Source organism: Sycon ciliatum, chromosome 11 (genome assembly GCF_964019385.1).
Source record: "Sycon ciliatum chromosome 11, ocSycCili1.1, whole genome shotgun sequence".
Lineage (NCBI taxonomy): Eukaryota > Metazoa > Porifera > Calcarea > Leucosolenida > Sycettidae > Sycon > Sycon ciliatum.
This window is the reverse complement of record NC_088653.1, coordinates 11,895,541-11,920,258: the sequence shown is the minus strand read 5'-3', so window position 1 is coordinate 11,920,258 and position 24,718 is coordinate 11,895,541. Positions and strand designations below refer to the sequence as shown.

Here is a 24,718-nt window from a genome sequence, read left to right as displayed (position 1 = left end):
CCCCTTGCCAATCTGTACTTTAGCACTTACGTAACGCTTCTTCAGCATCTCAGCTAACCTCTTCACACCAACGGGTAACGATACCGGCGTTGCGCTTGTCCGCGGCGTCGATGAGCACGACGATGCAGGATCATCAGCTTGGCAATCCACCGAGGCAGGGGAATGATGAGCCTGGGATGAGGAACACGACCGTGGTTCTTCGTCGGGAGATAGCCCATGGCTGGATGTCCGACTCGGAGCAATATTTCCTTTGTTCTCCTCCATTTCACTGAGGTCAATCGAGTGACTAGAGAAAGGCAGCGAGCACACGACAGTCGCAAAGCCCCTAGCCCAGCAAACTCAAAATAGTTTGCGGGCCAGGGAAGACTTCTGTTTAGGCTGAACACGGAATCGCCGTTAGAATAGATCTATGGCGCAATGTGCGACTAGCTCTCTGTTCGTCTTGAGTCATTTCCTGAATAATGACTTTTCAGACGATATCTTGCCTCTTGATGATGATTCTAATGTTTTGGTCACAGACCTTTACGGCTTGTGTCTTGGACTTTTGTACAGTGTTGGCAACTGAAATCCGAACCCCTAGCGGTGCGCTAGTAGTAGCCGCGTTAGCGATTCGTACGAGACGCTAGGCCTAGGCTAGGGGGATCGGATTTCAGCCAACACTGTAGTACTGTAACATAGTTTGGTCCGGTTGAGCCTTGTGCTGCTGCCGTGCATGCAGGGTTTTACGTGTAGATTTTGGGAAGATCTACCATGTCGTCATCAATGGTCATGATCCTGGCAGCGCACTGCCACTATACCAATGACTACTGCCAACCAATGACTACTGACACCAGGACACTGTTTTTTTTCCTAAAAATAGAGGTTATGCGAATGACGTCACGAGGAGCGCCAAGGCGGCTGCGAGTGGCAGGGGTGGCAAAATGAAGTCGTTTCTGCTTGAACTATTTTTTACTAGTCTTTGAGAGGAAAAGTAAAATTTGTTGTTGGTTGTCGACATATCGTTCCTCACTTTTATTTTAATTTCCGCTGGTGTCTCGCTTGCTGAAGTTTTTAGCCTTCAACATGCCGAAGAGTTGTGCAGCCGTCGGATGTAGCAATCGTGCCGATCCTGGAACGGCTGTGAAGTTTTACAAGTTTCCTGTAGCGGACGAGCGGCGCAAACTATGGGTTGCGGCTATGAGACGAGAGAATTGGAAGCCAACTGACAGTAGCAGGATCTGTTCAGACCATTTCGTAGGCGCAGAGAAGAGCAACGATCCACTATCTCCCGCTTACGTTCCGAAACTTTTTGAACATGTCAGGACTCCTGTAAAGCGTAAAGCGGAGAGGGATTTGGTGGCATATGAACGCCGAGCGAAGCGGAAGCTGACGTTCGAGGAGAGCAAGACGCAGACACCAGTGAAAGTGGACGCCTCCGGGAATGACTTCACAGAGGCAATGGCAGATTTGCCTGGTGCCTATGGTGCAGAGGTAGAGTCTGATCCTGTAGCAGTCTCCAGTGTCTCATCGCAGACTGACATGGATATGGAGCACTTGACGCGGCTGGAGGAGACAAACAACTGTTTGGTCCTGGAAAGCAAACGGATGCCACACGCTCCAGGACAAGGTGACACCTTGTCAATCGAGTCGTTTGAGAAAGACAACGCGAAGGTGCTCTTCTACACTGGTTTGCAGTCTTTTGGGACCATGATGGGCATATTTGAACACGTGAGGAAGAGAGTTCCACAGCACAACCGCCACACGCTCTCTCTCTTCCAGCAGTTCTTGATTGTTCTCATGAAGCTTCGGCTGGATTGTCGGGACCAAGACTTGGCGTACAGATTCGGCATTCACCAGTCGACCGTGTGCCGGATTTTCCAGCGCTGGATCCGGGTGATGCATGTGATGCTGGGACCACTTGTCAAATGGCCGGAAAGGGACGAACTACGCAAAACTCTGCCACTTGAATTTCGTAAGCATTTCCCGGGCTGTGCTGTCATTATTGACTGCTTTGAAGTTTTTTGTGAACGACCTTCTGATCTGATGGCAAGAGCTCAAACGTACTCTCACTATAAAAGCCATAACACTGCAAAGTTTTTGATTGGCGTAGCGCCACAAGGTGTCATTACATTTATTTCGCATGCATGGGGCGGGAGAGCCTCAGACAAGTTCATCACAGAGCACTGCGGTCTGCTTAGTCACCTAAATCCGGGTGACCAGGTGCTGGCTGACCGTGGTTTCACTGTTGAAGACAGCGTTGGCATGTTCTGCGCAGAGTTGGTGATGCCCCCATTTACGAAGGGGAAGAAGCAACTCTCCAGGCTGAAATTGGACAGTGCTCGACAAGTGTCACGCGTCCGTATCCATGTGGAGCGAGTGATTGGAATGCTTCGCCAGAAATACACGATCCTCTCTGGCACTTTGCCCATTGCTTTCCTCATGCATGACGATAAAGCTACATCATGTGCATTCATTGACAAGGCTGTCACCGTCTGCTGTGCTCTGTGCAACTGTTGTGAGTCCGTGGTACCTTTCGAGTAAATTACATCATGCCGCTTTGTCAGCTGTAATGATTGCTACATTATTATTATTATATTATTATTCAAATTTATTATTAACCCCTTGTGCTTTTTGGACTGTCTGGATATACCGGCAATTATATTTCTGTTTTACCTATTCTGCAGTTGCATGCGCATGTGTTCACCTCATTGACCTCGCTTGTTTCTAGTTTCTTTTGTCTGGCTAGCCAAGCTTGCTTGGTCATGGCAACGCCAACAGACTTATAATAATAGTAATAATAATGGCTTCTATCATCACTCACGACATGCCTCCGTTTCTTGTTGCATCAATATAATGACTCGTGGTCCAAATAGGGACAACACAATATAATAATTATGAATAGCCCTGAAACCCAACTTAGGGTGCTGGGTAGTGCGCGATGTACCATCAGATGTAGTATGCCCAGCACCAAAGAACAACTCAACTTATGCCAACATCACCCGGAAGAGACGTAAAGAGCGAAGTGTTTGATGTGTAATGATGGAGTTCCTCTGCTCACATGCATAAGCAGTGAGTGGTCTTCACGCATGTCCTGGGACCCACAAATACGAATCAGCATTATGGTCCTTCAGAGATACATGCAAGCAAAGAAATACAAGAAAGGTAACGGAAATCGTTGTGAAAGCCCAGCCACCGATTGTATGCACACACGTGGCAAGTGCAACAGCAAGTACCGTGGAAGGCACAGCAGAACAAGTTGAAAATGCAACTCTAGAAATACCAGAATAGCAGGCTCCATGAATATAATCACTTCTCAAATGCTTGAGACTTGGATTTACAAATGCTACGACAAAAATGACTAAGTACATGGAAAGTTGGTTGCACCCCATACTAGAGGTCGAGCTTTTCTGCCGCCTTGACTGGACATTTGACTGACTCACGACTGCCATTCAGAAACTTGACAAACTCACGACTTCCATCCAGACACTTGACTGACTCACAACTGCCATCTAGAGCAGAGAAGAAGTCCCTCGAGCCCTCCTTCCGGCAAACCTGCAAGAAAGCACCACTCCCTGCTCAATACACAGTGTTTCGGGGAATTCACCCCTCATGCAGTTGAGCTTGAGTAGGCTGACGAACGTTGTGCTTAGCGACCAACATTCCTATAAACTTGTCGCCGAAGTCGCTACCACTGTAATTGTACATGCATATCATTATTTAGTGGCAGATTTAATCTTGCGACACTCCGGGCAGGTCCAGTTCTTGCGCTTTGGCTTACTCTTCAGCTGCAAACAAGCCATGTGGAACAAACGAATACTGCAATCGTTGTTGGAACATCGCAGTACCTCGCCAGCCTTCACAGACTTGCAGTAGCAAAACTCCGGAGGGCGTTCTTGATCCGCAGTAGATGTTGTACTGGCAGCACCAAGTGGTTCCGAGGCTGATGTAGCCGCTGAAGACGCATCGGCAGGAAGAGTGGAGAACGTCTTAGTGAACCATTTCCCAACAAGCTCTGGGAGAACAGCACACTGGAAGAATTTCTTGGCACCTGCTACCGCTTCACGGATGAAATCTGTGTCTGCACAGATACGCTCCACAAACAGCTGACCTTCATTCCACACAACAAAGTCACAGTACTGCACCTTACACACCAGCATCTGTAGCTGTACTTGGTAGTAGTACATGTGGTCTTGCTTAAGATGGAGTGCTCCGCCGGACTTTACTAGACAGAACTTCCCTGAATCGGCAGCATCATGCAGGCTACTGTCTCGGCACCCGTACGGGCACTTCACTTCCACCACGCCGTTGCCACAGCAGGAGCACTGCACAAGGGAGTCGGGAGTAGCGCCAAGATATGGATAGTCCGGATGAATTACAAAGCCACTGGGGAGTACTTCAACCTTCTGATGTGTTGCACTGGCATGTTCACTATAGTTGTCAATTGCCTTCTGCTCGTGATCACATCCCCATTGTGTGGCTTTGCTACGAAACTTGTGTGCCTCAGGGTAACACACAGAGCGGACTAAGGACGCAGAGGGCTGGCTAATATCCGTGCGAACAGCAGACTTCAACTTTGAAGCTGTGATCCGGCCGGCGCGAAATTCAAACCAGGCCTTGGAATCTGCCTGGTTCCGCGTAGCCTGTTCCACAGCGCGTGCTTCCTCCTCTGAAACACAGACCGCTGGAAATACTGCCTCGCAACGAACGAGCAGGTCCCCAAAACTAGCATCCAGCATGTCTGGTTCGTACAATAAATCCAAAATGGGTGGATATCCCTCGGGCTTGGAAGGTACGTACCTATCGCAGAACCCGGGAACAAGGGAGAGTAATGACGGTTTACCGGCTTGACATAAATTTCCATATAGTTCACCCAGCTCAGCACTGGAGGGTTGCTTAATATCAGCAGGGACCTTCTCCTCCGACCTACGGCGCTTGCTCCCATGCTGTTTAGTGTCGGGTGCAGTGAAGTTTATGTCACGAATCCTGGCATACTCCACCTCCTTCATTGAAGGAGTTGACCATTGGCACGGCAATGAAGTGCTTCCTGTGTTCTGAATCAGCTGCGTTCTAGAATACAGGCTGAACAACAGTGCAGCAACGTGAGAACAAGACTCACCAAGACCAGCCATGCAGGTGCAGTGTGCACAAATCACGCTACCGTCGTTTTGCGCAGCAATCCAGGGTTGCAGATGGGTGCCGGAAACTGACTGGGAATGGCGGACTTTGGCGATGACAAACTTGCTGTCACATGTGTCAGATTCGGACGCTGGAAACGCACGAACATCGCCGACCCAGCCACTGACAAGGTATTTGTAGCCTTCCAAGCTCTTGTAGGCCTTGAGCTGCTCCTTGGTGTAGGGGCTGGGCGCGTTGACCAAGAAATTGTAAATATCGGGATAGTCCACAAGTGGAAATTTATCTTCCTCTAAAAAAATACTTCTGGGCAGGTAAGGATCACTCCAGTCTGGTGCAACGCGCTCGAGCTTTTCACGGTACCGGCATTTGCTGGAGTCATCTAACTCGTCATACACTTTTGAAAACTTGGGAGAAGTCATGGCCACTGATTCAGCGTTCGTACAATAGTCCTTTGTAAAGAACAGAAGAGGAACGTAACAGCGATACAGGAAATTTCCTTCGTGAAATTATTCCAGGCACATGTACTTCTTTTGAACTTTTCATCTCTTTTGCCACCCCTGCGGAGCGCGGCCGCTTTGGCCGCCTACACGCCGCCTGCACGTGATCCTTTCGCATAACCTCTATACCGAGTGGTAGGCAAATTGAGCGCTCTGACATGGACAGGCCAGCTGTCCATTTCCAGTGTCCAAAGACTGTGAAGCATCTGGACGTAGCAAAGGCAAATCAAGCCTGCAGTCTCTCGCTTGGAGATGTCCTCCAGATCGACCTGCACGGCCGGCCCGGGTCTTGTGTTCTGACCAGGGAGTAGTAAAATACAGGGAGGTGACACGCCACTAATTTTTTTTTTTAACTTGGTAAACCGGCCTCTTGTACGGGCAGAATTTAGTAACACAATGATACAATAAAAACAAGTACCAGTAGTTACATACATGGACCATACGAGAAAAAGCAATGATGACGAGGCATAAACAAGTGTCTATATTGCTGTATGGCAGCTTCCGAGACAGCGAGTCGAGCGGATGACTCAGCCCACTAATCGTGATTTTTGATGGGTGCCTCGCGCTTGTTTTTTTTTTCTTTCGCAAAAAAAGATGATCTGCTGAATCAATCTTGAGTATTTGTCGAAGAACTAATTCCGTGAAAAGGTCTATCCATCTCATGGAACAGCATTTGTTTTGCTCTTGTGATACATCTGTGTCATCGTCATATGGAAAGGTACCACCCTTCCGAAAATCGTCCCGATCGACGGCATGGAGCAATAGAAGGAAGGTGATTTCCTTGAGAACAATACGTGTACGATTGGAGATGAAAAGCGAGTGCACAGATTTTGAAGTCGAAAAAATCTCTAGGACACCACACGATCGCCCCTAATTTCTCCTCAGTTGTGATCAACCAGTACTTCTCTACCTTCTTTGTGATGATGAGCATTTCATATTATGGTATGCTAGAGATTCGGGAGTTCACTTTTCGGAATGAAATGTTCCTAAGTTTGTCAAGGATTGAAATGCGGGCTACGTCGTCGTAAACAGCTTGTATCGACACAGGAAAAATCTACGGCACGCAGGGATATCTCGCAAAGTGATACCACTCTTGCTGGACTTCTATCCTGACATAGTGGTAGTTTGGTCGACTACCAAACTTTGTGAAGGCAGACAATTGTTGGAAATTCTCAGCGCTGAGTTTCTACGGGCTGCAGTAGGAGTCTCTTTGGCGGTAGGTATTTTACTACTCCCTGATCGAGAGAATCCTGATCCGCGCGCGTGTCTACACACTTCGGTACCCATAGTACCCCAATCTCACCCGCCGCGTGAAAACGGTGCTGAGGCAATCGTCAAACTGGCCGTACATGCTCGTGTCACCTCCCTGTATTTTACTACTCCCTGGTTCTGACCCTACGTGATTTCGCCACCAGGGACAAGCTCGTCGCAGCAAATCTGCAGTTGGAGGGTAAGAGCATTGACGTGCTACCGGGAGATGGCACAGTATCCGCTACCCGTGTTTAATTTTATGGTTGCGAACCGGCATTGCATCTGGGCCACATAGAGTCGGCTTTGGGGGAATTTGGCGAAATTGTCGGCAATATTGATTGCGAATTTGTCACCGTTGAGAAATTCAAAATTCTCACGGGGGTACGACGGGTGCTAATGATTCTGAAAATGCTGATGACTCAAGTGCTGGTGGAAAGTTAGTGAAGGTACGGGCTTGGTGGGATGCGCTGACCACCAAAGGTCCCTTGTACGGATACCACCTGAACCCGAGTAAATCTGTTCTCCTCGTCAAACCGGCAGTCCTCGGGCTGGCGCAGGAGCTATTCAGGGACACTGGGGTGACCATTCGTGTGGATGGGTGTCGCTACCTAGGTGCTGCAATTGGTACTGCTGAGTTCCTACAATCCTATGTCGAGGGCAAAGTCCAATCCTGGATAGGCCAGCTGGAGCGTCTAACCGTCATTGCGTCATCTCAACCGCAGGCTGCCTTCTCGGCATTCACCAGTGGCTTGAAACACAAGTGGTCCTTTCTGTGCCGCACCATGTCCAACGCTGCTCCAAGCTTTGGGCCACTGGAGAGTGCTATCCGGGACAAACTGATCCCTGCGATCACCGGACGTCAGATCTGCGAGGAGGACCGCGCTGTGCTTGCCCTGCCCTGCCGTTACGGGGGCCTTGGTATCATTGACCCGACCCAGCTGGCCTCTCAGTATCAGTCATCGAAGCAAATCACCAGAACCCTGCAACAAAACATCATCCAGCAAGTGATGCCGCTTGGCGATGCTATCTGTGATGGACAAGCAGCCAAGAAGGCAGTTCAGACGTCAGCTCGCAACGCTCTCCGAACCCACGCTGCAACTGTATGCTCTTCACTGAGTGCAGACCAACAGCGCACAGTTGAGCTTGCAGCAGAAAAGGGAGCCTCAGGGTGGTTGACGTGCCGACCCCTGAAACGCCATGGCTTTGCTATGGCGAAGGCGGAGTTTCGGGATGGTTTACATCTCCGCTACAACTGGAGACTACCGCACATGCCGTCTGCGTGCTCTTGTGGGAGCCAGTTCACCATCGCCCATGCCTTGAGCTGTCCAACGGGTGGGTACCCCAGTATTCGCCACAATGAAATTCGAGATGTGACAGCTGGCCTTCTGAAGAGAGTAGCTACCAATGTCTCCGTTGAGCCGCACCTCGAGCCTCTGTCGGGTGAGCAGCTGTCTCTTCGCACTGCCATTCGTGCCGATGCTGCCAGATTGGACGTGGCCGCTAACGGGATATGGGGAGGACGATTTGAACGCACATATATTGATGTCAGGGTTTTCAACCCATTTGCGCCCTCAAATCGCTCCTCCTCCGTCTCCGCAGCCTACACCCGCCATGAGAAGGCAAAGAAGCGTTCGTACGAACAGCGCTTGCGTGATGTAGAGCATGCCTCGTTTGTCCCGGCCGTGTTCTCTACGACTGGCGGCATGAGCAAGTGTGCGTCAGCTCTGTACAAGAGAATTGCTGTGTTGCTTGCAGAGAAGACCGGTGAGTCCTACTCCCTCACCATGGCGTTCATCCGGTGCCGTCTTAGCGTAGCGCTAATACGGGCCAGTGTAATGTGTGTGCGTGGTAGCCGATCCATGTTTTCTGCCCATGCTCCTGTCGCGTCATCTGCAGCTGTGGTCGCTGCGGAGGCATCCATTATGGCTGACTGAATATTGTCATAATAATATAGACTGTTTTCACAGCCACACTAGCTCATTTTTACTACTTCGAAGTACTTATTATTTGCCATGGCGACCCCCGTAAGTCCAAATAGCTGGCCGGGCAGGGTTGGGCCTTTTTTTCTTTTTCTTTCAAATTTCGTTGTATCAGTGATGGTGATTTTTAGTAGAAGATTGCAATTAAATTTGAGAAGTGTAAAAAAAAAAAAAAAAAAAAAAATGATTCTGAAAAAAGGTGTACCCTGCAAGCTAAGCATTCAGAAAAGGTCGTACCGTACACATCACCGCGACCAGATACAGACGTGCTTTCGCTGTGGTGTATCTGGCCACCAAGCACGTGACTGTCCTGCACGCCCAAAAGCTGCACGTACACGTACGCATCACACTTCGTACTCCACTGTCAGGGCCAGGCTGCGGACCGTACGGCGGATGACAGTCCGGATGTACTCGTTCATGTACAAGAACCCACTGGCGCTGAACCAAATCCAGGAGCTGCGATAGCAGGCGAAGCAACAGATAGCAACTGCCCATGTCCACCAAAAGGTTCAACCACACTAGAGGGCTCGAGCCAACAACAACAGCAGCAGCAGCAGCAGCACTGCGACAAGCGACCACCAAGGGTCAAGATACCTGTACGGCAGGCAGCTTATTCTTGTTATACGCATCCTATATTTGGATCTCGACCCCGGCATGGTTCATACACACTCCCCCTACCCCTGCATGCAGTAGTTCATACGCACTCCATTACCCCCTACCCCTGCATGCAGTAGTTCATACACACTCCACCCCTGCATGCAGTAGTTCATACGCACTCCATTACCCCCCTACCCCTAGCCCTGCATGCAGTAGTTCGTACGCACACACTTCACAACCATATTTGACCCATTTCCCCGCTGCCCCTGCATGCAATAATTAGTACCATCCACATTTGTAGCCCGTTTTCCCTCCTTCTGCCCCTGCACATAAAAACCACCGTACATTTGATCTAATTACATCCCTTTATAGTGTACATAGTCGGGCTATACACATAATATGCGCGCCCAGCTAAATGGGCGCGCTCATGCATTGCACCGTACATTCTATTCTAGTTCACTCTAATATAACCAAACTTTCGATAATCTAGGCAGTAGTCGAACCCTTGCCCTAATGAGAAGTCGAATCCATTCCCTAATGTTGATGTCTAATAATTCTGTCCTCGTCCCGTGAGATATATGCTTTACCGACTCTAATAAACTGGTATCTCTGGTGGTCTGGTGTGAACCAATAACGAAACCCGAATAGACAACATTGCGAATAGACAACATTGGCGCCCAACTTTGGTTCTAATTACCCACTCCCTTCGCTCTACCGACTACTCTAATGAATATTCCCGGTGCCTTCCAATTCCCCGCGTGAGTAACTTCGATAAGCTTGTGTATCATATTAGTCATAAGTGCTTCTGCCTACCGTTGTGTTCTTGTTCGTTTTCCTTTTGTGTTAATTGGTGTCCTTTTGTGGTGTTTCGGGTGCATCAGACTTATCAGCCTTACTGTCTAGTGTAGCATACTTAGTACGAACCTGTTCGGTCTTCCATATTTGATCTTGAAAAAAAAACAAAAAACTATTCAATATGTCAAGTCAATCTTCTTGGATAATGCCCCGTCCATTCTCAGGCAAAGAGAACGAGGATTTCGAAGCATTCTTATTAGATTTCGATAATGCTTGTGATGCCAATGGTTGGGATGATACTACTGTTCTGGCTCGGCCTGTCCGTCCAGCCCCCATAAGAACCCGAGGGGAAGCATCTGGTTCACACTATACGGTTACCCCATCTCCTGTTACGTCTACTCCGGCCCCACCTAAAGAGGCTACATTTTATACTCGGTACTCTGAAGCTTGTTCGGACGGTCCTTACGCACCTGACGATATTCCAACACCAAAGATTCATTATGCTGATGATACAAAGTCCAAGTCTAGTGCCAGTAGTAGTAAGCCAGATGCCTCCCTCCCCACTAAAGACTATCAGTGTCCGGGTCCCCTTGGCCGTGGTTCAGATGTTGGGACTCCCGTTACTCATAACCCCTTTCTGACTGCTCTGGAGGCGAAGGATGAAGATGCTGCACGCAAACTTCACTGTAAACTTGTATTGTTAAAGAGGTCACTGCGTGACAGTGCTGCACGTTTTCTATTAAGTTTAACAGTGGTAGAATGTGGGCAGTATGACACCCTTCGCAAAATCCTTACTGAGCGATACATGCCAGCCGAAGCCCAGTACGTCCGTAAAACCCAGCTACGTACGAAACGCCGCCAACATGGGGAATCGTTGTCGACTTTAGCCGACGACATTCGTCTGTTGACAGCCAGGGCTTATCCCAGAGCAGGAGTACTAGAGAGGGATGATTATGCCATGGAATCTTTCATTCAGGCTTTGGGCGAGTCATTGCGTGCAAGGGTTAGGGATAGCCAACCTGAAACCATGCAGGATGCACTGCGTAGGGCTGTGTATTTGGAAGCACATTCATTTGCTGATGATGCCTCTGTCAGACATGAGCGTAATCATGGTAATGATCCGTACAGTGCAGCTGTGTCTTCTGTACGAGATGAGCGTCCCCCTGGGTCAGGTTCAAAGGGTAATAGTAGTAACTCCCGTGCACAGCAGTACACTAATGAACCTGATACGCTCACCCGTCTCTGTTTGGCAGTAGAGAAACTAGAGACTCGCCTGTCTGCCCCTGTTAGTACTTTTAATGGTGATCCCCATAAAGGCCGTAAACCCCAGTACGATTCTTCCCATAATGAACCTACCTCTAATTCTGCCCGCTCTTATGGCACAGGCCCGTCCTGCGGCTCAGTCCAGGGCCCACCTTCTTTTGAGTCTGGTTACCAGACCTCCCATCATGATAATTATGCTAGGCGTTATGACCCTCCCCGTGGCTCAGTCCAGAGCCCACCTTCCTTTGAGTCTGGTTATCAGCCCCCCTATCACGATAATTATGCTAGGCGTTATGACCCTCCTCGTGGCTCAGTCCCGGGTCCACCTTCTTTTGAGTCGGGTTATCACGATCACCCTATGCCACATGGTCCTCCCCGTAATTGTGATCATGATGCATCCTATGCTGCTCGTCCCGATCAAGGGATGGCTTATGGTCCCCCTCCACCCCGTAGTAAACAAGGTTCCGGGTATGGTCCTCCTCGTTATGGTCCCCGTCCACATAACAGTCGAGTTGAGTTTAGGGACAACAGGAATGGTTCTCGTCCTCCTGGCCCATCTTCCCACCCCACCCGTTTCCATAATAGCCATTTAAACTAGTTACTGAGGCAGATTCTTCAAAGCCTGTCCGTAACTGTGATTATTCTACTCCATTTGAAGTTCCTGCCGATGACTCCGCTACACATAAGTATTCTAGTAATGAAAGCTTGTCAGTTTTCCCATCTGATAAGGATTCTAATTGTCCCAATAATTTTAAAAGTAAGGCTGATGGTTTGTTGCAGTCCGCTGTGCCCTTGAGTGATGCTGATTTTCATTCTGGGTATGACGAGGACTCACCTGTTGGTTATGAAGTGCTTGTGGATGAATCTCCGCGGGAAGCCCTTTATTCTAAGTATTTAGAGTGTTGTGATGATGACTTGGAGGCACATGTCCCCCTTTTGCATGATGTTGAAGAAGATGAGGATGAACCCCTTCTTCCAGTTATGCCTCCACGTCCTGTTTACAACACCCCCCAGAATAGTCTTAATGCCCTACAGATGTTGATGGATGAAAATACGGATGTAACACCCGTTTTGCCGCTCGACTCCGCTGTTCAATTATTCATGGCCGAGAATTTAGACGAAACGCCTGTTTTGCCTTTCTGGTCTCCGGTCCTAGTAATGATGGAAAGCAATTTTGATACCACGCCCGTGTTACTTGCTGAAAAAGCTGGTTTTCACGATGACTTATCTGACGATGAGGAATACCTCGACTTGACCATCCCTAATGTTTCTGCACGCTCTAACGGATTTTACGTATCCGGTACTTTTGAGTTCTCCAATACAGCTGATAATTCAATTACCCCTGTTCATGTACGCCGTATTCTAATTGATACGGGTGCCGCTGTTTCCCTAGTTAGCGAAAGTGTCCTTAAGCAGTCTGATGTTTTTTTCCGGATTACCACAGTGTTGAAGAGTTATTAGGTGTAAGGCGTCTATATTCTGCAGAGGGCCGCCCCATGGAATTTTCGGGAGCCGTTACCTTTTCATTGCAGCTAGACCAGACCAACACCCCCTTGGAATTTTCAGCCATTGTAGTCCCTCATTTGCATGAAGACTTCTTATTAGGTGCAGACGTACTAGTTAAATATGGCATAATTTTGAACATGAGTAATTGTACGTTGAGCTGGAGTGGAAGTTCGACTCCTCTAGTACCGTACATCCCCCGTAGAACTGTAGAGCCGCAGTCTCCAGTTCAGGACACTGCTGACACTTTGCATGAGCTGGTGCATTTCCCCCGCAGAACTGTGGAGCCACAGTCTCCAGTTCAAGGTAGCGATGTAATTTTGAATGAGCTTGTGAGCATCCCAGCTCGTTCAGAAGTAATTGCCATAGGCAGAATTGCATGTTCTTACTCGACTGGCTTGGTTGAGAGAATGCCCTCCCCTAATTGCAGTTCTGTACTAGTAGGTTCTACCTTGGTCAAGTCGAGTGTTGCCGGCGAAGTTCCTGTTCGTTTACTAAATCCGTCAGATTCCCCGATAGTTTTGCGTGAGCATCATCCCATCGCCACTTGGCATGGAATGGAATCTTTTTCAGTCGCTAAGTTGGACGATTTTCCGCCCACAGGTTCCCCTGTGGAAGGAGCGGCAAACCCATCAACATTTGCCCCCGTATCCTCCGAAGAGAGAACATTTTCTCCCCGTAATGAGAACCCGGATAGTGTAATTAGTAACTCGGAAGTACACTTCCACGGTACAAGACCCCCAGATTTTAATGACTGCACCCCTTTTGCACTGATTGCTGTGGGAAATGTTGGTGCTGCAGACAGACTTTTCCATGGCACTAGACCGCCTGAGAATAATTATCACCCCAGTGCCCCCTTGTGTGACAATATACATTCTGACCATACTGTCAAGTGTTTGGAGCTGGTTTTTCATGGCACTAGACCACCGGAGAATAAGCCTTGACTGTGTGACTGGCCTCTTCAGACTCATTAATTTGTTCGTCTGAAGTTGTATCCTCTCTGACACAAGCTTTGTGTTTAGTAACTCTTGTTGTTACTATACTGCAGACGCTTCCCCATTGACCGTTTTATGCCTATTCGTTTGGAGAAACGCACAGGAAGACATGTTTGAATGCTTGAGATGGAATGTGCCTTTTCTCCCCTCCTACCTCAACTTTCCCTGTGTGGTAATCTTTGTTCTTCATACACATTTGCTATGTCGAGAGCTTTTTGAATCCTCGACGCCCTTTCCCCCTTTCCATTCGTGTTGAGATGCTTTAGAAATCCTCCACGCCCCTTTCCCCCTTTCCATTCGTGTTGAGATGCTTTAGAAATCCTCCACGCCCCTTTCCCCCTTTCCATCCGTGTCGAGATGCTTTGAATCCTCCACGCCCATTCCCCCTTCCCATCTGTGTCGAGTTGTTTTGAATCCTCCACGCCCTTTCCCTCTTTCCATCTGTGTCGAGTTGTTTTGAATCCTCCACGCCCTTTCCCTCTTTCCATCTGTGCCGAGATGTTTGTCGACGTTGACACTCCCTCCACTGTCTGGTTTTTCTTCATGACGTAGCAGTCTTTATGTAGAGTGGTGTAGATCCCTCTTTCCACCTCTAAATATTTTCACGCCAACTGACCCTATCAATTCTAACTGTCACGGTATATATATTTTTTTTCATTCATTCAGACTTTGCGATTTCCCCACTTCCAAAGTTCCCTCTATTTACCCTTCCAACTATCATTTCATTAGGCCATCATTTTTTATATCTATGTTTCGCGTCGTCCGCACGCATACGTTTTGATTTTTTCCGGAAAAAAATAAAATAATCGAACATGCACAGTGAGTGTACGATCGTGCGAGTCATCAGTGTGGACTGGTTGCATACGGCGAAGCTGGGATTCAGAATTGGCCTCGAGGCCAGCGTTGGTAGATCGTTTGTTCTGCATCTGCGAGCAGAATTCTTTGAGCTTACACCAGACCGCATCGATCGCCTCAAGCTGAGAGGATGCGTCGTTTCGGAGCTCTTTGCACCGCTGCTTAAGGCTGAGTACAATAATCCAGCGAAGCATGGGCACCAACGGTTGCCTTCTCTGTCCAAAGTGAATACTCTAATTTCAGAAATTTTCGGTGCTCAACATTTTCGGTATGAAAGCAAAAGGCTTGGTTAGGTGAACAGAAATTTTCGGTACAGAGAAGCAGTTCCCTATTGGATTATGTGTGTTAGTGTTTGTTCGGTGTATTGAAACTTTAGGTATGAAACAGATGCACCGAAAGTACCGAAAATAAAGTACACCGAAAATTTGTGAAATTACAGTATTTCCTCTTGCTGATAACCCAGATTTTGTGCTTCGATGTACGATTTTTCTTTCGAATGTACACCATGCACGAGCTATTGACAATAGTCAATAGGTTATGTGGTATGTACAGTTCTATTCACCTCTGATGATCCTTTTTTTATTATTTTGCAACTTTTTATTTCTTTCCACCTCTCGCATACGATTCTGGAAGTTGACCTGACGCGAAACATAGATATAAAAAATGATGGCCTTAAGCCCCTTTGCTTGTCATCTCCAGCTGAGTGTTCGTCCTCGCTGTGGAGTTTAGCCCCTTCCCAAGTGAGAGGAATCATCACTCCCCTAGCTTCTTTCCCTCACCTTTGGCCCATTTGTTTCCACGCCTCCAGCTGAGTGTTCGTCCTCGCTGTTGAGCTTCCCCCAACAGCTTTGCATTCTTGTTGTGTGCTTGTGGTTGTGTTTTGTTTTGTGTTCGTTCTGAGTTGAGCTTACCTCAGGATGTTGCATCCCCAGTTCTACTTCCGTTGCAACTCCGACTAGCAGCAGGAACTTCCCCAACGGAGTTACTCCACTTCCAGAACCACAACATGCGCGGCTCCTGATCTTCTCTGCTTGCACCTACTCTTCTTTTGGTTCCCTCTTTCTTCTCTCTCCATCTCCTTCTATCATTCACTTGCCTTACACGTGTTCTGTTTGTACATGTGGGTGTCTGCGGAATGCGTGCATGTCGGACTCGTATGTGCGTAGTGGTTTACATGTATAGGATATTACCCAAGTACGAGGGTGTTACCTCCCGAATATCATCCCGACTGCGTAGCAGGAGGGATGATATGAGGGTACGGTAACACCCGAGTACGCGGGTCAATATCCTACTTATCCCAGGTACATCTACGCATTTTGGGGATCGACGCAACTGCGTTCTGAATACAGTTACCAAGGTACAGCTATACCAAAAACAAGATGCTGCCTTTCTTTTCAATCCAGTCAAGGTTTGAGAGCGATGGAGCTCGGGAGACAAGTTGCATTTTAGTAGTTGGACTAGAGAATTGACGAAGATTGCACTGTTATGATACATAGTCATTTCGTTCAAAGTAAGGGCCATACTTCAAGTCACGGCGAGATACCACGTCATTATGGAGGCTGGTGCTGACTTCCTTGTCATTGGATCGGCGTGGAACTTTCAACGGTTTGGGATCCTTGCTGAACACTGTCCGTGCAGGCAGTAACCACATTGTACATATCGTCGGACATTGGCACCAGTGAGTAAAGTGCATTTCGTTGTATCAAGACTCTTCGTTGTATCACTCTCGGACACTATGCAATCAGAAGAACGTTGATCCTGTTATATTATAGGCATACTGGATTTGTAGCTGCATCTACGTTTTAGATTGTTCTTGTGGTAATCGTACTGGATACAATGTCATGATAATCACTGCGGGTCGCATCTTGCATCCATATCTTATCTACATCACACATGGATTGCTGAGCTCTTCTTCTTTCACACTGTTGAATATTCTGTACAAGATTTTTCCTCTCACTTTCACGTCTTGTACTGTTCGAGTTGTTACGGTATCTCTCCTTGCAATTAGTAATTTTCACTCGGATGTTGATACTTTGTGTAGTTTTCGAGTTTACAAAGAGTGAATGAGAACAGATGCACTTCGAAGTCTCCTTTGTGTCGTAGTGTTGAGTTGAATAGTGATTGGAGTTCGTTGTTTGTTTGTGTGGAATCTGGTTTTGGACATAGTCGCGGAGGTAAGTTCTCTCCGTTCACTTTTACTGTACCGACGGTGCACTCTGCATTGGCATGCTCCCACCCTCTCACGGTTCTGTGTAGTGCATTTTGTCGCTGGGTTCTGATCGAAAGGCTCCAGTGGCAAGATGCATTGCATCGAATCGAGAGGGGGTGGGGGCATGCCAATTGCAGGGTGCACCGTAGTAGGTACGGTAAAAGTGAACCCAGTTAATAATGAATATCATCCCGCGCGGGATTGTATTGGCTATTATTTCCCGGTCAGCAAGGCTCCTGATTGGCTGAAACAGGCCTATAGTACCGTACCATGGGATAAGTACGTATATGTGTGCTTGTTACAATTCCTGCCTAATTCTTAGTATTATCAATTTTTTTTCCTAGATCGTGGGGACACGATTTTTGTTCCCCACGGGGGGAGGTAATGTTATACGCATCCTATATTTGGATCTCGACCCCGGCATGGTTCATACACACTCCAATACCCCCTACCCCTGCATGCAGTAGTTCATACGCACTCCATTACCCCCTACCCCTGCATGCAGTAGTTCATACACACTCCACCCCTGCATGCAGTAGTTCATACGCACTCCATTACCCCCTACCCCTAGCCCTGCATGCAGTAGTTCGTACGTACACACTTCATAACCATATTTGACCCATTTCCCCGCTGCCCCTGCATGCAATAATTAGTACCATCCACATTTGTAGCCCGTTTTCCCTCCTTCTGCCCCTGCACATAAAAACCACCGTACATTTGATCTAATTACATCCCTTTATAGTGTACATAGTCGGGCTATACACATAATATGCGCGCCCAGCTAAATGGGCGCGCTCATGCATTACACCGTACATTCTATTCTAGTTCACTCTAAGGCTGTGTTTACATGAGAAATTTCAACCCGGGTCGAGTTCAGCCCGGGTTGAAAGTCTGTACGACAAACAAAAGAGGTGAGCGTTTACATGAAGACAGTTGACCCGGGTCAAATACTGATATGCCGCCAAAAGTCCACTTCTACAGTCCTGTATGGTCACGTGAATCCGTTCGCGCGAAATTTGCATCTGCAGTGCCGTTCAAACCTGGCGCGAGATACGCACAGAAGTACGTTTATCGCCCATCTCCCGAGCCACACACATATCCAGGCACAGTACTGTTTGGGGTTTGGGCGCTTGTATTTTAACGCCTGCCACAACCGTGTGACAGGCGGATAGACATCATTGGCAAATGTGCATATCACGAGGTAATTGCTGCTCAAAAAAAAAAAAAACCTCAAAGAGCGCAAGGGCAAAGAGTTGCTATTGTGCCAACAAGCAGGAGACAAGAGTGCCCTCAACCTCCTTGGTCCCGCGTGCGATCGCCCCATGCTGAAAGGGGCAGCCAGGGCGGCTGTGCGTACAGCCCCGCTGGTTGCTGCGCCGCCTCGGCCGCGTGGCCGGCTTGCTCGGTCCACGGCGATAACTACGGTTTGCCCTACTGCAAACCTACATTTATCGCCCATCTCCCGAGCCACACACATATCCAGGCACAGTACTGTTTGGGGTTTGGGCGCTTGTATTTTAACGCCTGCCACAACCGTGTGACAGGCGGATAGACATCATTGGCAAATGTGCATATCACGAGGTAATTGCTGCTCCTCCAAAAGTACCCTGCCCAGGGCAGCTTGGGTAGAAAGGCCCGCAACCCCGCCTGCTAGAGAGAAGGCAAGCCCGCCGTTGTGTGGATGTACTGCTTGTACGCTGAGCTACGCCATCGTCCGGCGGCCTGCAGCTGCCACTCTGGGGCGCTGCGCGAAGCCAGCTCCGTGGCACCCCCTTTACGCAGGGAGTGACTGCTAACTCCGGGTCCTAATGCCCTCTTCAGGTAGAAGTTGATGTCCTTCTGGCTGAGTTGTCTGCCGCTGTTGTAGATGAAGAAAGGGGCCCGCGCATTCGGCCATTTCCGTTTGCGCCGGTAATCCTGTATGGCGGTTACTGGGCACAGATCCTTGTTGGCGTTCGGGTGTAGTAGTATTGTGCCGCCGCCGCCAAACTGCGCTGTCTTGGTGGGGCCCAGCTCAATCACCACTCTGGTGTCGGAGGCCCGGACTTGAGCTACTGTCAAGGTGCTGACGCTTGGGGTGCTGGAGGCTGAGGTAGAGGCGTACTCGCTGACGCGTAGCAAGCCGTTGAACGCCGTCGCTACGGCGGCCCAAATCATGGTCTTATCCCCTGCGGGGTGAGTCGATGTGCTCAAATGTTCCTTAAGCCGCAGCATATCTGATGTGCTAACCGCCGGGCGTTGCCGGCTTGCTTGGCTCAGTGGAGCTGCCTGACGTGTGTCGAAATGCTTCCGCTCAACGCCCTTCAGGACGGCCGTGAGGCGCTGGGAGCGCAGTCTCTCTGTGGATGAGCCATGAGACAGTAGGTAATACCTTGTTGCAGCCAGGTACACCTTGATAGTTGCTGCTGACACGGTCTGCGACAGTGATGTAATGAACCGGACAATGTCTTCATTGCCAGGATGTAGTGGATTAAATCCCGCTGCAGATGCGAATTTGGTATACGCCTTAATGCCAGGTTGATAGGTCTTGCGCGTACTCGGAGCCACCGACAGGGCTACCAGACTATTGGCATTTTGCGTTAGCTGAAGCGCCCGCTCATTTCCTGTGCAAAGCAGCCACCGCAAAGGAAAGACAGAAGATCACACATTGGTCAGCTTGACCGCAAGCAAGAGCGTGCATGCGCTGGGCAAATGGCCCTAGCTTAGGCGCCTCCCAAAATATGGTAGGTGGCATATTGTAACCCTGACCGCGTTCGGCCCCATGATGTTACTGGCGCGCAATGCCAGTGCCTGGGGTGCAGTTCTGCATCGTGAACCCAAGCATGAAATTTGCATGACTCTAGTGTGATATTGCGATCTGCCATGCAAGGAGCCAGCTGCCTTGCTCTGCCGTCCCGCAGGGACACCGGCCTATTTCTATGCGCACGACATCCCGCTGGGACATCCGAGCCACAGTAACAACAATGCTGGTACTCGCCCAATATGCTCTGCTAATAATTGCAAGCCCAAGCCTCGCGGAGGCCTGTGTGTCATGTGGCGCTGCCCCGCTGGGGCCTCTGCGTTAATTAAGCCCAATATGCTCCGCTTATAATTGCCCCTCCAAGCCTCGCTGAGGCCTGTGTGTCATGTGGCGCTACCCCGCTGGGGCCCTGCATTAGGGGAATCTAAAACCCGGGAGCCGTATGCTCGCTGAGCCAACATCGCACGCACACGCCGCTGTCTCGCTGAGACCCAGACATAGATAAAGCGCCAACAATTCTGCTATGTGTTTCGAAGTAATCTTACGAGTTTACTTGAATTGTGAATCTAACGTCCAAGCCGATACCCAATGCGCTGCCGCCACGACAGAGATAGCCATAAAGAAAACAAGACAAACATGTAGCTAATAAGCAGGCATACCATAAGCCAGCAGAGCCATGCATGCATAATCGTGAGGAAAATGAGAAGGTTGAGACGAGGGAGAGGGGAACAAACAAACACGAACAATGTTGGCACTGCTGCTCCTCCCGCCGCGGGGAAAGGAGATAGCGAGTCCTCACAAAATCTCCGGTAGATTACAGGGCAGACTCTCTGCTTCTGGGGCCAATGAGCGGAATCGTGACAGCTGATTTCTGGAAAGGGCATCGGCAATTGTGTTGTCCGCACCCGCAATGTGAGTTATGAGCAGAATGAAGTTGTTCAGAGCGGAAATGCGCAGGGCCTTCCGAATGAGCTCGACAACGCCAGAGTGCTTACAAGAGCCAGTTTTCCATGCCTGCACCACTGCCTTGTTATCGCAGTGGAGCAGAATCTTCTTGCCCGACCACCTGTGTCCCCACAGGGCGCATGCCATGGCGACCGGGACCATCTCACGCCAGATAATTGCTGCTGAAGCCGCCTGTCCGGGAAAGGCTTCCCAAGAGCTGCTGAACCATTCACCTTGGAAGAAGCCGCCGAAGCCTGCACCTGACGCATCGGTGAACAGTTCCATGTCCGGCGCTTTGCACCAATAATGGTCTCTGATCAGAGCTTTGCCATTCCAGAGTGGGAGCATTTCCTGCCACCAGCGAATGTCTTCCTGTGCAGTTGCTGTCAGCGCTATGGTGTCCTGCAAAGCGGTTGCCGAGGAGCTGAGATCGATCAGCCTGCGCAAGAATGTCCTGCCGGCCGGGACCACCTTTGCCGCGAATGCCAGGAGTCCAATGAGAGATAGCAGTTCCTGCTTTGAGCAATGCTGCGTGATACTCCAGTTAGCAAGCCGGTGCCGCAGTTCCTGAAGTTTGGGTGCTGGGAGACGCATCTCCATGGCAATGGTGTCGATCTCCAAGCCGAGCACTGTCAACGTGGTATTGGGACCTGCCACTTTGTCTGCGCCTTCCGCCACTGGAATGCCCAAGTTGTCGAACACTTGCAAAATGGTTGCCATGTGCACCGCAGCGGTAGACGATGGAATAAAAGAGGCCGGGGGAGATACATTAATAAAATCATCTAGGTAGTGCTCCAGATTGTCGACAGAGTAATTTTTACGTAAGATCCAAGCAAGTGCGTCGGCAAAGCGATTGAATATGAATGGGGAAGAACGTAAGCCAAACGGTAATACCAGATCAAAGTAAAATTTGCCACGCCAGCACATACCTAGCAATGGGCGATCCTCTGGATGGACAGGAATTATGCGAAACGCATGCCGCAAGTCAACCTTGCAAAGAAGGGCACCGCGGCCCATTCGCCTAACATGGTCACAAACAGTGTCAATGGAAATCATGGAAAAGGAAACGGCTTCGCGATCAATAAAATCGTTAACACTATTCCCCGCCGGGGCAGATAAATGCATAATCAATCGGTGACTGCCATCCTTCTTGGGCACTACGCCCATGCCAGAGGTGCGCAGGGGGACAAAAGGAGGGGTGTCAAATGGGCCACTGGTGTGATTCAGCTTGCATTCCTTTTCTAGATAAGCGTCCACAATATTGGGGTTTGCCGAGGCAGAAGCAAGGCTATTCGAAACAATTGAGGCAGAGCGGTTACCGGAGAACCCAACACGACAGCCGTCGCGTAAATCAGACAAAATAGTATCAACAAGAGCACGATCAGGGTGGCCAGCTAGTTCAGCTTCTAAAGCCAAAACATTTACAGGGGTGAAAACAGATGTGAGACATGACTTACTACTCGGTGGCGACGAGGAATCGGGCAGGCTGGGCAGATTAGGCAGAGCTGCGTGAGGGACACTCGATGGCCTTGTGAGCCCCTTGGCAGAAGGTGCAGCGGTGCAAATACGAGCAGTTGGCGAAGGTGCAGCTGCCCTTGTTGTACTGCTTGCACACAGGTTTCGGCACTGCATTGCCGCCGGGGGCACGAAAAGGCGCTTGCGGAGATGCCTTCGCCAGGCATGACGCGGCAGAGTGGCCAGGCCTCTTGCATTTGCTGCAAAAACTCAGTGCCTGCCCGGTAAAGCACTGGGTATATAGCTCGGTGTGCATATCTCCTATGCTGAGGGTGTGGTCCTTTGCCATCACCTGGCGCAAGAGCACGTCGTACTCCTGGACCGCAGCAAAGCGGTATTTTTGCGCGGCCTGGATAATTCTGAGCTGGTGTTCCAGGAGGCCACTGCAAGGACCAGGAGCGCCGTCACAGGCAATGATACTAAATATCGACCAGGCCTCGGTCCAGTCCGCCAGTGTCTCGATCTTCCTCCGTGGTGTGGACACTGTGGAAATGAATACAGCCGAATCTGCGCTCTCGTCCAGGCGAATACGCTTGGCAGGAGGTTCAGACGAGACGGCACGACTGGGCAGGACCGAAGCCAGGTCAACATACTCAACGCTTTTAATCTTGCGCATGATGTCCACTGACACGTGGGCCACACAAGAGGGCAGCCTGGGCGCCACAGGAAACATACCTTGAACACTCGTCGCGGCCTGGTCCTCCACCCTTGGTGTGGGGTCCGCTGCAGTGTGCTGCTCCTGCGAAGTTGGCGCGAGCTGAGCTAAAGCAGCAGAAACTGCGGAGGCCGTTGCCTCCCTGATGACGGCCAGCTGAGTCTGTGAGAGCTCCATGATGAAACGAAAACCTCAAAAAAAAAAACCTCAAAGAGCGCAAGGGCAAAGAGTTGCTATTGTGCCAACAAGCAGGAGACAAGAGTGCCCTCAACCTCCTTGGTCCCGCGTGCGATCGCCCCATGCTGAAAGGGGCAGCCAGGGCGGCTGTGCGTACAGCCCCGCTGGTTGCTGCGCCGCCTCGGCCGCGTGGCCGGCTTGCTCGGTCCACGGCGATAACTACGGTTTGCCCTACTGCAAACCTACATTTGTACGATTTTGTTGACCCGGGTTGATTTCAACCCTCCCCTTGGGGGGAGGGTTGAAATCAACCCGGGGCGAAATTTCAACCCGGGTCAAGCGCAATGCGTCATGTAAACGCGCCATTCACTTTGTGCACATGGCGGGTTGAAATCTGACCCGGGTCGAACTCAACCCGGGTTGAAACGCTTCATGTAAACACAGCCTTATATAACCAAACTTTCGATAATCTAGGCAGTAGTCGAACCCTTGCCCTAATGAGAAGTCGAATCCATTCCCTAATGTTGATGTCTAATAATTCTGTCCTCGTCCCGTGAGATATATGCTTTACCGACTCTAATAAACTGGTATCTCTGGTGGTCTGGTGTGAACCAATAACGAAACCCGAATAGACAACATTGCGAATAGACAACATTCTGTACCAGTCGCCACGCCAACAACCCTGCCAGCAGAAGAGGCTACACGTGGAGTGCCGGCATTTCCGCTCTCTCGTGGGAAGGGGTGTCACTCTTCACCTGATGACGAAGGATTCATCCGCGCATCAGGCAAGCACACATTCAGCGCAAGAGTCCTGGCATTCGACCCCCAAGTCGCATGGGCAAATGAGGCATCTGCAAAAGAGATGCACCGCCTTGCCCAACGTGTGAGGAGTCGGCGAGGAAGCCAATAACCGGTAAACTTCTGCTTGTAATCTCGATTTTATGCTAGTCCTCGTCATGATTGTTCTTTTACTTACTAATTACTACTTTTCACTGCGATATCGTCTTTAAATCCACACGCTCAGGTATTCTCTCCACGAGCTGCCACCATCAGTTTTCCGGTGAGCACCCAGGATACCCGAACGCTTAAACTAGGTTTTTTGAATGTCTGTAGCTTGCGCTACAAAGTAGATGAAGTAACGGCACTCCTCCGGGTGCAGGACTTTGATATTTTTGGATTGGCCGAAACCTGGCTGGACAGCACTATTGGTGACGGAGAAGTAGCTATTTCTGGATACAGCCTCACAAGGACCGATCGCAGCGGCAGGCGAGGTGGCGGCACGTGTATCTATTACAAATCCACCCTGCCAATCAAACCGCGCCCAGATCTAAGCGTAAGCGGCTTAGAGCTGGTGTGGGTTGACGTACAGATACATCGACAGCATCACCGTGTCGGCTGCGCCTACAGGCCCCCTGACACATCCGTGGAGTTTTGGACTGATTTAGAAAGTGCCATGCATAGTGCTGGCTCTTCAGCCACGTCTTTAACTTTGTTGGGGGATTTCAATGTGGACTTGTCCGCAAATCACCCCAATCATCAGCGAACCCATCGACAGAGCCTGTGCTGCACCTTCGACTTAAAGGGGAAGTGCATCGATTTTTCAAGTAGGGCTCAGATGAAAGACAAT

At 49.7% G+C, this 24,718-nt stretch overlaps 2 protein-coding genes across 2 annotated transcripts; one reads left to right on the top strand and one right to left on the bottom strand.

Annotated features, from left to right (window-relative positions):
- The first annotated feature begins 1,062 nt into the window (after positions 1–1,062).
- LOC135827091 (uncharacterized) lies at positions 1,063–2,520 on the top strand. Its single transcript, XM_065339616.1, has one exon. It carries the CDS (start codon positions 1,063–1,065, stop codon positions 2,518–2,520), a length of 1,458 nt encoding a protein of 485 aa, XP_065195688.1.
- Positions 2,521–18,185: 15,665 nt separating this feature from the next.
- Positions 18,186–23,334, bottom strand: LOC135827487 (uncharacterized). Its single transcript, XM_065339977.1, has 2 exons — positions 22,935–23,334; positions 18,186–19,662 (listed from the first exon to the last, which is right to left on the bottom strand). Exons 1-2 carry the CDS (start codon positions 23,089–23,091, stop codon positions 18,710–18,712), a joined length of 1,110 nt encoding a protein of 369 aa, XP_065196049.1. The 5' UTR covers positions 23,092–23,334; the 3' UTR covers positions 18,186–18,709.
- Positions 23,335–24,718: the final 1,384 nt, after the last annotated feature.

Bases quoted from the DNA above. Each gene is read 5' to 3' on its own strand.
- LOC135827091 (XM_065339616.1), top strand. From the start codon at position 1,063: ATGCCGAAGAGTTGTGCAGCCGTCGGATGTAGCAATCGTGCCGATCCT.
- LOC135827487 (XM_065339977.1), bottom strand. From the start codon at position 23,091: ATGGAGCTCTCACAGACTCAGCTGGCCGTCATCAGGGAGGCAACGGCC. The intron at 19,663-22,934 runs GTATGTTTCCTG...TGCTTTGCACAG, and splicing joins GGCCGCGACGAGTGTTCAAG to GAAATGAGCGGGCGCTTCAG.